This window comes from Ascaphus truei, unplaced genomic scaffold, assembly GCF_040206685.1.
Source record: "Ascaphus truei isolate aAscTru1 unplaced genomic scaffold, aAscTru1.hap1 HAP1_SCAFFOLD_312, whole genome shotgun sequence".
Taxonomy (NCBI): Eukaryota; Metazoa; Chordata; class Amphibia; order Anura; family Ascaphidae; genus Ascaphus; species Ascaphus truei.
The window spans coordinates 160,024-176,525 of NW_027456093.1; the positions used below are offsets into that span (position 1 = coordinate 160,024).

The 16,502-nt window shown below is 42.0% G+C and overlaps 2 protein-coding genes across 2 annotated transcripts; one reads left to right on the top strand and one right to left on the bottom strand.

The window, feature by feature from the left end:
- The first annotated feature begins 10,784 nt into the window (after positions 1 to 10,784).
- On the top strand, positions 10,785 to 11,568 carry LOC142483265 (histone H3). Its single transcript, XM_075583331.1, has one exon. The coding sequence runs from the start codon at positions 10,808 to 10,810 to the stop codon at positions 11,216 to 11,218; it is 411 nt and encodes a 136-aa protein (XP_075439446.1). The 5' UTR covers positions 10,785 to 10,807; the 3' UTR covers positions 11,219 to 11,568.
- Positions 11,569 to 11,709: 141 nt separating this feature from the next.
- LOC142483255 (histone H1-like) lies at positions 11,710 to 12,627 on the bottom strand. The gene has a single exon (XM_075583320.1). It carries the CDS (start codon positions 12,606 to 12,608, stop codon positions 11,958 to 11,960), a length of 651 nt encoding a protein of 216 aa, XP_075439435.1. The 5' UTR covers positions 12,609 to 12,627; the 3' UTR covers positions 11,710 to 11,957.
- Positions 12,628 to 16,502: the final 3,875 nt, after the last annotated feature.

Genomic DNA, 16,502 nt, shown 5'->3' on the forward strand with positions numbered 1-16,502 from the left:
TATAAATTCTTAATAACCTGTTTAATAACAGGAAGAATGATTTATAGTAAATCTGTCAATATTAGCTGCAAAGTTCTGTCTGACTGAAGCTTTTATTAACCTGTACATTACCAGGAAAAGCACTCTGTATTAGAGATGTCACAGCCAAACTGCAAGCAGGCAAGTTCCCCTGAGTGGAAGATGCTATGGAGTGAGCCCATAACCATTTAAATGTGGGAGGGGGTGAGCTTAAATTAAGTAGGAGGTTGCCAACCTCCAATCAGCCATGACTAGCTGGACAAGAATTGCAAAACATACTGGACACCTAACAAGCTCCTATTAAACCCCCAAAAATACCCACAACATATATATAAGCATATGAGTGTCAGAGGAGTGCTACTGAGCATGGCAATATGCATTAAAACCAGAGACATAACATAAAACACAGACAAAGCTCAGTTTTTAGCACATCTAGTGAGACTCATACACGGTACAGTGCCTAAATATATATGGATAAATATCTATTAAGTAAAATGGTCTTTTAGTTTGACATTTTTGGCCAATTGGGGGTTTAATAGGAGCTTGTTAGGTGTCCAGTATGTTTCAAAATAACTATTATTCAGATATGGATAACAGATTATTTGCCCATTATTAAATACTGCATTAGCATACATAAATAAAGTAAATAAATACAGTTATACTTACCACAACAACAGGTCTCTCTGTCCTCCGTTGAAAGAAAGCATACAGAACATACATAATAAAGACATTCTAATGGCCCCTAACCCCTTAATCACCTTAGCGTTTACTAACGCTATAGTCATTAAGGGTTTAACCCAGCCTGCCCCGATACAAACCCGGGAGGCCTAAGCACCCACCTGAACTGACTATACCCACCCTGTACCCATTGAGTAGTATAGTGGTACATCATACCCATACTGTATAATAATAATATGGGCATGATAAGCCTCTATAGCACTCAACGGGCACTCTAATTACAATACATTAATGCACCAGATACACAATAATAAAACCTAACTCCAAAAAAACATACTTCACTAAATAAAAACAGTAGCCAGCTAATCCAATGAATACAAGCAATAACAACATCAACAATGAATTAATTAAACCATTAACCAATCAAAACAATTAATTCCTAAACCAACTCAAAATGAATAGTAACACTAACCAATCAAGCCAATTAATTACTACAACATTAATGAATGTAAACATTAAAAGACAAAGAAATACATTCAAACAATATCTGAAATAATCATTAAATGCATTAGCTAACATAATACAACATTAACTACAAACGAACATGTTAACTACAAACGCCAATCTGATTGGCTGGCATCATTCCCTTTAAGTGACGTCATGTAAAAAAAAAAAAAATTATAGTCGGAACATGGTTTTAACAGCCAATCAGGTGACTGTTAACCATTTTGAGGCTAAATGTGACATTACAAGCCATATTTAAGACCGTGACGCCTCATTTGAGCCGAAGAAGACGACGAGACAACAACGGTTGGGATTTACCATGGAGTTTTTTGGACTGACAGATGAAGATAGAAGATAAAGAAGATCAAGAAATGGTGACAGATGAAGATAGAAGAAGGTGATTAAAGAAAAAAAAAAAGAAGATTTTTGTACCTGATCCGGATCTTCATGGCGATGGCATCGGATGCTGTTTGAGGCCTTCAAGGTACGTGAGCTTCCTGTTACCCCGGGAGTCGGAGGGCCACCGCTTCTAATGGTAAGTACTATATTGAATGTTTGTAAATGTCTATTATTACAGGTTTCTTCATTGGATGTGTTTTTTTTATTTTTGGGGGAGGCACATTGACTGATAATATATTAATCTGTACCACTTTAAGGTTCAGATGAATACATTACTATGACAATATTTGGGGGGCATTTGTGGCTTAGTATTGCTGTTGGTTGTTTTAATTTCAATTTCTTATGTGGATGTGATTGTTTGTTTGTTTCCTGCTTAATGCTAATAAAATGTTTGTGATTGGTGTTCGTTTGTAGTTAATGTTGTGTTATATTAGCTAATGCATTGTATGGTTATTTCAGATATTGTTTGAATTTATTTCATTGTCTTTTAATGTTTACATTCATTAATGTTGTATTAATTCATTGGTTTGATTGGTTAGTATTACTATTAATTTTGATTTGGTTTAGGAATTAATTGGTTTCATTGGTTAATGGTTTAATTAATTCATTGTTCATGTTGTTTATTGCTTGTATTCATTGGCTTAGCTGGCTACGTTTTTTATTTACTTTATTTAGGTATGCTAATGCAGTGTTTAATAATGGGCAAATAATCTATTATCCATATCTGGATAATAGTTATTTTGCACATTACTGTACTGTATGGGTTTGGGCGGAGAGTCGTGTATTGATGTTTGTTAAATATTTTTTTTAATATACATGTGTTTCATAGTGTAGATGTGCAGGTGGTCTCCGGAGCTGACCCGCATTGGTTTTATGTCCGGTGACCCCCTGCTTCCCGAGATACAGGCACCTTTATGGGGTGCCGGTATCCCCTGCAGTTTCAAGCTTCCGCGTCACGTGACCGGGACATTTAAATGCTGCAGGGGATACTGGCACCCCATAACGGGGCCTGTATCTCCTGAAGTAGGGGGTCCTCGGACCTGAAACCAATGCGGTTCAGCTCCGGAGACCCCCTGCTCATGTACACTATTATTAAAATGATTTTAATTAGTGTACAATTGCCTGTAACAGCCTTGCATGGAGATGGCAAATCACCATGCAAATGTTACATGCAGCTTTTTTTTCTATCAGCTAGCGTATGGGAAGTTTAAGAATGCTAGCAGGGGGGAAAAAGCAACACGTACGCTGTGGGTGTTTTGAGCACATACGTTAAAAAATGGGCTCAAGGCCTTAGTGAAACGCGTCCCCGGCCTCACTTTTTTTTTTTTTCAACTTTGAGTTTATTGAAAGAGTTTTCAATACATAGAGTATCACAGTACACATCAAATGAGTCTCTCAAACATAACACTCCTGTGCGATTCCAAAGTACTCCCGCGAGTACCTTTTCAGTCTGGATCGTAACATAGCTCCGGTTTTGCATTGTGTGATACAATTAAGGTGCTGCGCTATGGGAGAAATAAAATAAAAGTGGGATGCCTGCTGCAATGTTCCCGTCCTTCAAATGGAAACTATTATTTTTTGCTCTTGTCGTGTGTTCCCAGAACCCACTATTTCTCCATAAATCTGCGATATGAGTCCCCGTGTGTCTGTTTCAGTCAGACAGAGCTTTTCGAATGTAGTTAATGGTGGGTATGGCGTGTTCTTGTTAAAGTACGCCCTGAGCTGGAGGTACCGGAAAAATTCGGAATGTGGGATGTTTTTCTCAGATTTAATTTGTTCAAATGATTTAATTTTATTTGGTATCCCCTCCAGATCTCTCAGTCGATTATATCTATTTTGTTTCCAAATTTCTGAGGTGTGTTCTGGTAATCCTGGTGCAAAGTCGGGGTTACCCCATAACGGGGATATCAGCGAGTGTTTGGATGTTAGGGCATATTTAAATTTAGCGGCCCCCCAAATCGCCAATGAGTTAATCATCGAGGAAAGCGGCCAGTCAGTCCATTTAACGGCTGTTTTAGGTAACCATAATATATTGTCTAACTCCAATGGGGAGCAGACTGATGTCTCCAGATCTACCCATCTTTTCAATGCTGGGTTGATCTGCCATTGTGTGAGTTGACACAATTGCGCCGCTTTGTAATAAGATACCAGGCAAAGTACCGCTAGCCCCCCTGTCCGAATTGTCTTTCTCATAATTGTCTTGTTTACTCTCGATTTTTTCCCAACCCATACAAAATTGGAGATTTTAGACTGAAGTGACAGTATTTCCTTCAGTCTCAGTGGCACTGGTAGAGTCTGAAAAAGGTATAGGATACGGGGGAGGAGATTCATCTTAACACTATGTATCCTACCAATCCAGGAGATCTTATATGGCATCCACTTTCTCAGATCGTCTTTTAGGGTTCGAATCAGTTTGGGATAATTTGCTTCATAGATGCCCTTATATTCTTTAGTGATATGAACTCCTAGATACTTAATATGTTTTGGTTGCCAATTGAAATTGAAGTTCAGACTCAGTAGTTATTCTGTTGCTTTTGGGAGGCTGATATTCAAGGCCTCTGATTTGGTTTGGTTAATTTTAAATCCAGATATCCTATTAAATTTATCCAACAGGTCAAATAGGTTCGGCAGAGAGGTAAGGGGTCTGGAGACCATCAATAAGATGTCATCAGCATACAGTGCAACCTTGTGGGATTTCGAGTCTATATTGGTCCCTGAGATATCCGGGTTGTTGCGGATCTGCGCTGCTAGTGGTTCCATACACAGGGCAAATAAAAGGGGAGATAATGGGCACCCCTGTCGTGTACCGCTTTTAATTTGAAATGTATTTGATGGGAATCCCTGGTGTATGACCCTAGCAGCGAGGCCAGAGTACAATGCCATTATAACGCCACTCACCTTGTCCCCAAAGCCAAATGCCTCAAGTGTCTTTCGGAAATAAGGCCAGTCAATCCTGTCAAAAGCTTTTTCTGCATCCAGACTCAACATTATAGCTGGTATTTTCTTATTATTGGCTATCTCTAGCAGATCAATGATTTGTCGGGTGTTGTCCGCAGATTGTCTTCCTTTAATAAAGCCGACTTGATCTGGATGTATGTCTGGGCAGGATGTGACTCAATCTATTGGCTATTAGTTTGGCATATATTTTAACATCAGTATTAATGAGGGAGATTGGGCGATAACTTTTGCAATCTTGCCGATCTTTTCCTTCTTTATAAATCACTGAGATAGACGCTTGGAGCATCTGCTCCGGGAACGGGGCTCCTGCCAATACGGCATTAAACATTCGGAGCAGCCATGGGGATAGGTTCTTAATGAACTTCTGATAATACAGCCCTGTGTAGCCATCAGGCCCTGGGGCCTTAGAAGGCTTGAGGTCTGTTATGACCTGGGAAAGTTCCTCTATCGTGAACTCCGCTTCCAACACCCCTCTGTCCACCTCATCTAGCCCCGTCAGTTTGGCGCTCATCAGAAAATCTTCTGCGGCCCTTGTGGTTTTGATATTATGTGCCACTTTCTCTCCATTATATAAATTTTCGTAGAAAGATCTGAATTCTTCTACTATGTTTTTCGGATTTGATGTAGAGGCCCCAGTTTTTAATCGGATTGCCTGTATATTATAATTTGAGTGTTTGGTTTGTAATTTGCGCGCTAGCATAGTATCTGGACTCTTTGCCTTTTCATAGTATTTCCTCTTTGACCAACTCAATGATTTGTCTGCCTGCGAGGTCAGCAGAAGGTTTAGTTCAATTTTGGTTTTTTATTTCCATTAATATCTGCGGGTCAGGTCGTTTTTGTGCCTTGTTGTGAAGGCATGTAGTTTATTTTGGAGCGTCACCAATATGGTGTTTCTCTCGCGTTTTCTGCGCGCTGCTATACCAGTTAATGTGCCCCTTATGGTTGCCTTATGGGCTTCCCAGCGTGTAAAGTATGATTTTACTGAACTATGATTAATCTTAAAGAATTGGTTAATTTCCTCGCCTACTGCTTTGCAAACATCTGGGATTTTTACCAGCGATTCATTAAGTTTCCAGTTCGCACCAGGCCTATCAGAACGAATATGAGTGCACGGTAGCTCTATAGGTGCATGGTCAGCCCACGAAATATCATGGATCCTCGTAGAGGAGACCAAGGGGACCAGTCTACTAGAGATGAAGAAATAGTCGACTCTGCTATATGCGTCATGGGGATGGGAATAGAAGGTGTAATTTCCCTCCGTGGGATATACCTCCCTCCAGATATCAGTCAGCTGATTTTTCTTAAGTCCCTTCTTTAGTGCTTCTACTGCTTTTCGCTGCCCATATCTGGGTGTGCCCGACTTATCCAGGTTTGTGTTCATCGCGAGATTAAAGTCACCAGCCAGGATAATGTGGCCTTTGGCTATCTGGGCCAATTTTTGGAAGAAGTCTCTGAAAAAGTCATGACTTTGCTCACCAGGAGCATACAGCGTTGCTAGGGTGATCGGTTGTTCGTGGATAATTCTCACAACAATCAAGAATCTGCCTGCCTTATCCCTCCTGAGTGTCTGCATTGTAAAGGGTACACTATTATGAAAGAGGATCCCCACTCCTCTCTTTTTCTCTGTGGCAGACGCTAGGTAGAATTGCTTATAATGGTTATCTAAATATTTAGGGGAGCTGCTAGTACTGAAGTGGGTTTCCTGCAAGAGGAGCACGTCTGCTTTTATCCTTTTGTAATCTATGAATGCGGCCTTCCTTTTTATGGGGCTGTTAAAGCCATTGACATTGTTAGAGAAGATACTTAACGCCATTTAAATCATATTATGTGTATGCATTGTCCTGGTGTGTAACATTGTTGATACCTCATGATCTGCATGACCTGGGTGGTCCCGGAATGGGCCTGTAGGACCTCGAATGGAGTAGGTGTGGGTGATATTTTATTATGTGTGTTCTGCGCATCGATATGGCAAGGTGGCCTGGAGGGGGAGGGTAGGGGGGGAGCGTGGGAGCGCGCAGGAAAAATAAACAAAGTGGGAAGAGCCTTGTCTGGGGTGAGCCAGTACCGGCTCTGCGGCCCTACGGACTGGACAGTTGCCTGGCACCACTGGGTTGTGCTACCAGGCCTATATAGATCTGTCCTCTGTAGGGGAGAGCGGTCCTCATGGGCTAGCTCCATGAGGTACCTTTTTTGAGGCGCCGACGAACTACAGCAGGTCAACAAAGTGTAAGAAGTGACATAGTGTAAGTGTAAAAGTGTAAAACCTCTAAACAGTTCTACTGCACCGACACACTTTATTCGAGCAAATACCCGGTATGTACCTGGCAGATACCTGGAATGCGCCGCTCCTCACCTCTGACAAGCCACGTTGCATTTGCCTTCCCAGCCTGGGTTCATGCCTGGCTGATGGGCGGCTGATCTGTTAAATGAGGATGATTAGGATTTAATAGGCTGCAATGCTTCGCGTGTCTACCAGATGGCATAAATTCATGAATTGTAATGCAGTGTATATATATATACTGTGCAGTATTGCAGCCAGCGGGAATAAAATGCTTCAATCCCTGCCTGAAAAATAACTCAATGTACTCGGGCAGAAAACAGTCACAAACCTCAATACACCCGGGTATACCCGAATTCGTGGGACTAGCCAAGCTCGAATAAAGTGTGTCGCCAGTGTAAGTAGTTTCAACTAAACCTGACTTAGCTTTAGTTAAGCAGCTGTGGCTGGACGACCGGAGACCCCCGTCGATCGGCCGCCCTCACTGCCTCACCTCCTCCTGCAGTGCTGCATACGCCAATCTCTGCTTCGCCTGTACCCTTTGGCAAGGACAGGGCTGGGTCAGGTTCCACATAACCCTCAAGCAGAGGGGTACCCGAGGCACACATCCCCACGGGCGTCTCCGGGCTCCCAGCCACACCATCTGCTGCAGGGATAAAGATAATGAACATAGAATAACATTAGGCTGTCTCTTAAACTAGACGGCAAACAAATGTGGTATTTCTGGTACAGCCGTGTCTCTTTAAGTAACCCCTTAGGTCCCTTCTTCTGCGGGGTGTCCAATATAGAGTCCTCTTCACTGATCTACAGCCTCCGGAGTCCCCACCTTCTGCCAGGTCGTCTCCAGCGCTGTATCGGGCTCTTGATTAAGGTGAGGAGGTTGGGAGGGACCTGGCTAGGCGTCCTCTGTAGTAGCCCCAATTTCTTTAAAAATGCGTCGCCATCTTCCACCTTCCGCAGTGTGTTTGCCACCCCATTTTTCACCACGAGCAGGGCAAATGGGAACAACCACCTGTAGCGGGTCCCCTTTTCTTGCAGCACTTTTGTTATAGGGCCTAGGCTCCTGCGTCTGGCAAGGGTAGCTGTCGACAGGTCTTGAAAGACCTGAAGCCCTCAAACTCCAGGGATCTCGCCTCTCTCGCCATCTGGCAGACAGCATCTTTTATGCGGAAATAGTGGAACCGCACTATTATGCCCCGAGGGGGGTCTCCCGCTTGCGGCCTTGAACGTAGCGCTCGGTGGCAGCGGTCCAAGTGTAAATCCTGCTCCGATTTATCTGGGAGCAAATGCTCCAGCCATTTTTGAACAAAGTCCTCATGATCTGTAATAGTTTCTGGGATTCCCCTGATGCGGACATTGTTCCTGCGTTCTCGGTTTTCAGAGTCCTCTTGTTTGTCTGCTATCTCTCGGACCTTTTCTGCCAATTGGGATACCGTTTTATTAGTTTGAAGCGAGCTAATTCCCTAAGCTGCCATTCACCCTGGCTTCCGGGGGCGAGTCCCCCGGCCTCACTTTTTAACGGACATGCTTTTTTTTAACATTAGAACGCAAACCCATTGAGCTTAGTGCATAGCCCCCATACAATACAATGAGGCTTGAGCTTTCAGGCTTTTCATTCTCTCCCTTCATTTACATTTCACAAAACAATCTAACAGCTGTTTAGATTACAGATATTCAAAGACATACTAACATATGTTTTAGAAATATAAACTATATTTTAAACATGATGGAAGTTATACGATATGTAGCAAGCTGTGCAAAAAAAATCAGTATAATAAGGCAGAACTATGCTTATAGGAGATCATGTTAATATGGATATTAAGTTAAAGGTGACACTGTATGCTTATATGTGTGTTTATTTCCCAGAATCCATAGCTGCAGTGGAAACATGGTATAACACAAGATAATGGTGATATGCCAGGTTACAGACAATATACGACATACAATTTTTCCTCTACAGAGGAGAGTAGAAAGGTATGCAGATTGATACATTGAATCAAACACTGAATGTTTTCAATTTAGAGAGATACCTTCCCCCTGAGATTATTATTGTAGATTGGTTGCAACATATATCAATGTTACACTAGTTTGTAAGAGTACAGTAGCTAATGATAGCAATTGTATAGGAGATAGTTACTTAGTAGGATTGGTTAGTGGAGATTGTGACACATTTGAGCACTAAGTAGTTATTTGCATTGAAAATGATCACACTAGTGTTATTAACTTGGTCACTTGAGCACCTGTTTAGGTAAAAGTAATCACCATGTTGGTTTAGGCACATAATAATAATAATAATAATAATAATAATAATAATAATAATAATAATAATAATAATAATAATAATAATAATAATAATAATAATAATATTATTATTATTATTATTATTATTATTATTATTATTATTATTATTATTTGTTAGATTTAATTCACTAAGGTTGTCACAAACAATATATTAATTTTATTTTACTTATTTCTGTGGGGAAAAGACTATGGTCTCCAAGAAATTAGAGTATTAAATGTATTGATTCCAATACATATGTAATGCATTTTATCTATAAATAATAAAAGAACAAAAACAGCATTGGATATGTTATAGATAATATATTAATTAGAGGAGGTGAACTATTGGAAAAAAACAACGGTTTTTCTCTTCACCACTTAAAATAAAGATTGGTAGGTTCATGTGTAATGTTTGTTCATAGTAATAGTGTAACAAGTATTAAAAGTGAAGGCTTATTAAGAATGGGATATTGAGTGCAGCTTTGGGGAAACTATCTCTTCAATTTGTAGTTGCAATTAACTAACTGATTTATTCAGGATAAATAAGAAATCTATAGTTTAAAAAAGAATGAACAGTATGAGAAGATACATTAATTAATAATAATAAAAAAAACATATTGAAACAATGGAAATATATCCTTATCCAGATCTGCCTAAATGGTGAAATAGTTTGACAAGCATTGGAAAATAGATGCAAAAACACAGCAACAATTAATGCATAATTAAATAGTCATCTTACATGCTAATATTGTATCTGAAAAATAAAAAAACAAGTCTTGATATAGTTCAGCTTATGTTTAAATGTATTAGATAGTGTTTATTTACATTGGTAATTTTAATATTTCACATTCAGTAATATAGTTCAATAAATAAGGAATGAGGATACGTTTAATAGATATCTTTAAATACAGGCCCTTGTTCAGTCTAGTTATATTACTCTAACATCAGATGTTCATCTTTATTTAGAAAATACATAATACATTATGGAATATTTAATTTGTGCTTAAACTATAACACATTGTGTATACACATATACAGACTTGGTATTTTAATTAAAAGCAAACTACTGTGACTGGAGCATTAGAGGGAAGCCAAAGAGCCCGGTTAGGAGCTGATCAGATCACACAGAGCAGTGACAGCGAGAAGACATTTAGGGAAGCCCCATTTATAGCGCAGCACTGCCACCGTGTGGTGCTCTGGGAACTGCAGGCATTAAGGAAACGAGCCGCGCGGTTCCGCTTCTTTGTGTCTCTGTGTTCGGGTTTATAATAATAACACAATGTGAACATTAGAAGAAGAGGAACCAAGAAAGTCCCATTGAAGCAATGATCTGGGAAAGAAAACCCCTCATATTACATTTCACCGATTAAAGATCATTTGAATACTTGGTATAAGTACATGTTCCATGTCAGAGAGCTCTGTGCTGTATCTGTGCAAACACTAATGTTATCACATTAAATCTTTTTAATTGTCCCACTTACAAGCACTAAATATATAATAACTTTATTAGGACGATATCGGTCTGAGGCGGGATTTTTGAACATCGCAACGGCTTTCACAGAACCAATCAGAGCGAAGGGCGGGACCAAAGCAGCCAATCACAGCGATCTGCAGTCCATAAATACGCAGCTGCAGCGGTTTTTTTCTTTATTAGTTCCTGACCGGAGACGCGCACTGACACAGCAGCACAGGATGGCCCGGACCAAGCAGACCGCCCGGAAATCCACCGGAGGGAAGGCTCCCCGTAAGCAGCTAGCGACCAAGGCTGCCAGAAAGAGCGCACCGGCCACCGGCGGAGTGAAGAAGCCTCACCGCTACCGGCCCGGTACTGTGGCTCTCAGGGAGATCCGCCGCTACCAGAAGTCCACCGAGCTGCTCATCCGCAAGCTGCCCTTCCAGCGCCTGGTCCGGGAGATCGCCCAGGACTTCAAGACTGACCTGCGCTTCCAGAGCTCGGCTGTCATGGCTCTGCAGGAGGCCAGCGAGGCTTATCTGGTGGGGCTCTTCGAGGACACCAACCTGTGCGCTATCCACGCCAAGAGGGTCACCATCATGCCCAAGGACATCCAGCTGGCCCGCAGGATCAGAGGGGAGAGAGCTTAGGCCGGCTGCACCCTGACTTCGTTTACACCCGAAAAACAAAGGCTCTTTTAAGAGCCACCACATTTTCAATGAAATTGCCTGATCAATATTAACACACGGATACTGATCTCAATATAGAGAATTAAAGAAGTGTGTTATCCTTGTACCAACATATGTACTTGATGTGTGATATTATAGATACACGCAAATTCAATATTTGTATTCATTGTCATGTGATATATTGACTTGCATGCATAGTCACCATTTCATGCTGTATATGGGTGCATGTAAAGACAAACCTGTAAATGTCCCCCCTCCCATGTGCCACTGATGATCAAACTGAAGTGTTATGGAATAGCATGTGCTTGATGCTTTCAATGTGATGTAAACACTTTTTTTAATAACATGTTGATAAATACGTTTTTCTGATGTAAACTACACTTTTTTAATTTTATATAAACCGTGTATGTGAATATTATGTAGACACAAACAAAACCATAATGTCACCTAATATGTCAGTTTGTCTGAGAAAAAAATCATTCGTGAAATAGGTTAGGGACTACAAACTTACACGTGCACCTTACAGTGCTTGCAGTATCAATTCATATACACTTATGCTCTGGCAGTGTAACACAAACCCCTGCATGGGATAAGTTGGAGAAACATTCCCAGTTACACATTATGTGCACAGCTCTCTATGTGGGGTTGTGGTGGCTCTTAAAAGAGCCTTTGTGTTTGTAAGAGGCTGAAGTTCTCGGTCTCACTTCTTAGAAGCTGCCGCCCTCTTGGGCTTTGCTGCTTTGGGTTTGGCTGCCTTGGCCTTCGCTGGACTCTTAGCAGTTTTTGGCTTCTCGGCCTTTTTAGCCGCCGGGCTCTTCACAGCCTTCCTGGGCTTGGCAGCTTTAGACTTCTTCGGGCTTTTTGCTGGCTTCTTGGCGGCCGCCGGTTTCTTGACCTTTTTGGGGCTTTTCTTCACTCCCGCCGGAGCCTTTTTGGGTTTCTTGGGGGACTTGGCGGGTTTCTTTGCCACTGGCTTCTTGGGTTTCCCCGCTTCCTTTTTCTTGGCCGCCTTCTCCTTGCTCTCCAGCTGCTTCTTATTCAGCTTGAACGATCCGGAGGCTCCGCTCCCTTTCAGCTGGATCAGGGTTTCCTTGCTCACCAAGCCCTTGAGAGCCAGCTTGAGGCGGCTGTTATTCTTCTCCACATCGTAGCCTCCTGCAGCCAGAGCCTTCTTCAGAGCGGACAGGGAGACCCCGCTGCGCTCCTTAGAGGCGGACACAGCTCTCACTATCAGATCGGACACGCTGGGACCGGACTTTGCTGGGCGGCTTTTCGAGGCTCCGGCCGCTTTCTTCGGCTGCTTCTTCTTGGCGGCGCTTTCAGCTGGAGGAGCAGGAGCGGTCTCGGCCATTGCAGCTGCAGGTAAAATCCCCAACACACTGACAGAAAGTTATACTGGGGGCGGGGACCTGCCGGGACTTATATAGAGAGCCTGCTGCTCTGTGATTGGTTAGTTATCGGAGTGAGCTTCTCTTTCATTGGGTATAATCACTAAGCCCCGCCCCTGACTCTCATCCTCCCGGATCACAAACACTGCTCTGACTTTGTGTTTCTGAGGCTGCAAGAAAAGGGCATTTTATCCCCTAATTATTACTAACATCCCCCCTTCTTGCATGCAATTTATAAGGAATTATATTCTCTTCACTGCTGTATCATTTTTCTGCTGGGAAAGTACAAACACAATTAGGAATAATGGGTGAAAGTTCGGCTCTGTAGCCTGGGATTTGCCAGATTTCATTCATATCTGTCTATTTCTGTCACTTTTACTTTGCTCAGACTAAATGTGCAACCTCCATCCTCATACAGTGACACTAAGAACATATTATCCTACATGATCAGTTTAAAATAATGTGCATATAAATATATAAACATGGTCTGGGGATTCACTATATATGTACAAGTAGCACAATAATTCCTGTGCAGTGTACATTGCTATTTCATGTTCCATTTCCCTGGTACTAAGCTTTGTATTATTCCAATGTCAGTTATGAATATTGGTTATTAAATGGGAGATTCGAAAAGTTTTGTATTCCATCTGTTCTGCAAATGAATAGTTTATAATGATATGTATGTAACATTATGTTTTCTAAAAACAAAATCATAGTAACATACACATCATGTGAATGACAGTAAATATATTTTAATAATGTAATAATCAAACATCTATTTTGTTTAAGCTTTATAATACAATTGGGAAGTGTTAAAAATATGTTTATTTGTCGGTTACAAAATATATATATATATATATATATATATATATATATATATATATATATAATGTGATATTAATGGGAGATTAGGTTATTAGTCACCCTGTGTGTTACATAACTATGTAATGTCACTATTAGCACTATGTATAGTAACTGACATGTTTTGTGACCATTGTCACCAGAGACCAGAACTTTTAACATCTTTACATCCGGATCACTATCACCAGAAAATAATAATATAATAATAAAAATAATAGTACGTTCTTGTATAGCGCTGCTAGTTTTATGTAGCACTTTACAGGGACATTTTGCAGACACAGTCCCTGCCCCGTGGAGCTTACAATCTATTTTGTTGGAGCCAGAGACACAGGGAGATAAAATGACTTGCCCAAGGTCACAAGTAGTTGACACTAGGAGTTGAACCAGGCTTCAAACTCACTCTCAATGCCAGTGTGTTTTACTCAGTGTTTACTCACTGAGCCACTCCTTCTCCCGAATGACACACTAGTTGAATAAACAAAAGTTTATTCTGGCAAGCCAGAAAACACACAACATACACGTGACGGTTGGGGTAGCCAGCCTCACATAATAAGGTAAAGCCTGGCTTCTCTCAGCTGTGTCTCCGTTAAACTCCCACTTGCTCCGCTGACCGGGCTTCTCTGGCGCTTCTCAGCTGAGATCAGTGCTTGTGTATGCTCTTTAACACAAAGCACTTTTTAAAAGCCTGCCAGCGCATCTCCGATCGCCTCCATAGGTTGTCTGGTTCCCTACACCGGCCTCACTCCTTACATAGCCCCTGCTGGATATCCTTAACATGGAGCAGGGGCCCTTGACCAATCACAACATGTATTGTGACGGTGCCGCCAAACACAGGATGAGCGCTCTCCCTGCTGCACAAATGGGGGAAGGGGATCAGCTTAAGGGCTCAAGACCAACCCTGCAATAGGTCCCTCCGGTCAGCCCCAAATATCCCGCTGGGAAGGCGCCACCAGGTCTGCGGGAAACAATTGGCTCTAGCCCAGTGACCTTATTTCTAGCCCTTTCCTGCTCACCATTTTTTTTCACCATGAGCCTTAATGGTCCCCAGGCCTGAGCCTGGGGTGGGCATGCTTTCCCCCGATGGGGAACAATGACAGCCCTTGTGCTTTCTTCTCCTCCCAGCACAAGACTGACTAAATGTGATACTGTGAGGATTCACTGTTCTGCTGCTCCTGCCCCTTTAACCCTCACTTGCCCATTGGACTACCATAACACTCAAGAGTGGCAAACTGGGGTGGAACTTACGCACGGTGCGCGGGTTCTGTGCAGTCCCCTTCGGTCTCTGGGCATGGAGCGTGTTCTTGCTCCTCCTGTCTTGATGCGCAGCACGCATGCATGGTACACGGTCTTCCCTGTGGTCTGCGGTCTCCGCCCCTCTGACCCGCCCCCGTCCTGGCATCACCCCTATGCAGCGCGGTTACGCCCCTCACTCCGCCTATACCTCAGCGGGTCCTGCCTCTGGTACCCGGCCCTGTCCTGATATCACTGTTATGCGGCGCAGTCGCGCCCCTCCTCTATCTCCATGGGTCTCGCCTCTGGTTTCCGCCCTCATGGCGGTGCGGGTGTCGTGGCGCACGATGACAGCTGAGTGACCAGGTCACCTACGGGTTTTGCGGGGGGCATGCACAAATTCTGACGCGGTAGCGATTGGCTGTGTAATAGGACTGAAGGAAAATCCGTTATTTCCTCCCCGGGCTTCAGAACCGAGTGGAACCTTTCCTCTGCCAGGTACACTGAAGCCTTGTGACTGGATACACTATCTGCACCTGTTTGCAGCAGACTTCCCCGTAGAAGTTTTTCACGCCCTGCCACTGTTATCTCCGATTTTTGATGAACTTTTCAGGCCTGGGTAACGAACGAAATGAAACGTAACGCACGCCAGGTTTCAAATCCTTATTACTCATAGGGTAATCATTTTTATACAGAAAGAAAAAAAGAAATTGGTTAGAGGCGTAACATAGGCGTGTCTTGGGCATATACTAGGTGTGTCTTGGGCGTAGCTTTGATTAGAGGCGTGATTTAGGGGCAGGACATATTAGTGGCGTGACTTTTGAGACGTGTTTATTTTCAATACAAGCAATTGTCTAAATACATAGCTTATTCATTGTCTGTTATCAAAAGAGACCTTGAGTCTTAGCAACTTTATTTCACTACCTTGCTTCTTGCAGAGAACCATTCTATTATATTCTACTAAAACACCAGGAAATTGACATCACAAAAGTATCTAGTAATATCCTGACCAGGAAGAAAGAAAATGCAATTTAGCAGAGAAACTGAGTGCATCTATGAATTTATATTTCAGCAAAAGGCTGACTACAGAATCTTAACTAGTTATGACCATAGTTATGACCATACAAAATGGAAGCTTAACATGAGTGCAGACTCTGGCCTGACATACTGGTCCTAACAATCCCTCCTTTTTGTTCTCTAAAAGAACAAATACCCTTACTAGGTACACTTCTCTATGACTATGGCCTTATGGGGACCAATAGTATCATAGACTCTGTTCATGGCCACATATGAATTATTAGTTGCATACATGGCGTGAGATGAAACTGAAGGTTTCCTTGAGACAAATGAAAGCATTGCACACTTAGCACAGTGAAAAATAACAAAAATTGCTGCGATTATACTAATCACTACAATAAAACCATAGAGAATTTTCATACTCAATTCTCCAATCCAACTAGTGAGTCCTGACATCCAATTTAAGTTAAGGCCTGAGGATTCTTTACGCATCCTTGCCTGAATTTCCTGTAACTTATCCATATCTTTATGAATAGCGCCAGACTCATCTTCAATATAGGCACAGCACTTCTGTCCTACAAGTTTACAAACACCTCCTTGTGATGCTAGCAGATAATCAAGAGCCATTCTATTCTGTAATAATACTGTTCGGATCTGCTCTTGTTCATTAGTCAAACGGATGATAGCATCACTTGTCTGATTAAGAGCATCATCAATATTTACCATAAGATCACTTAATTAGAATAGAG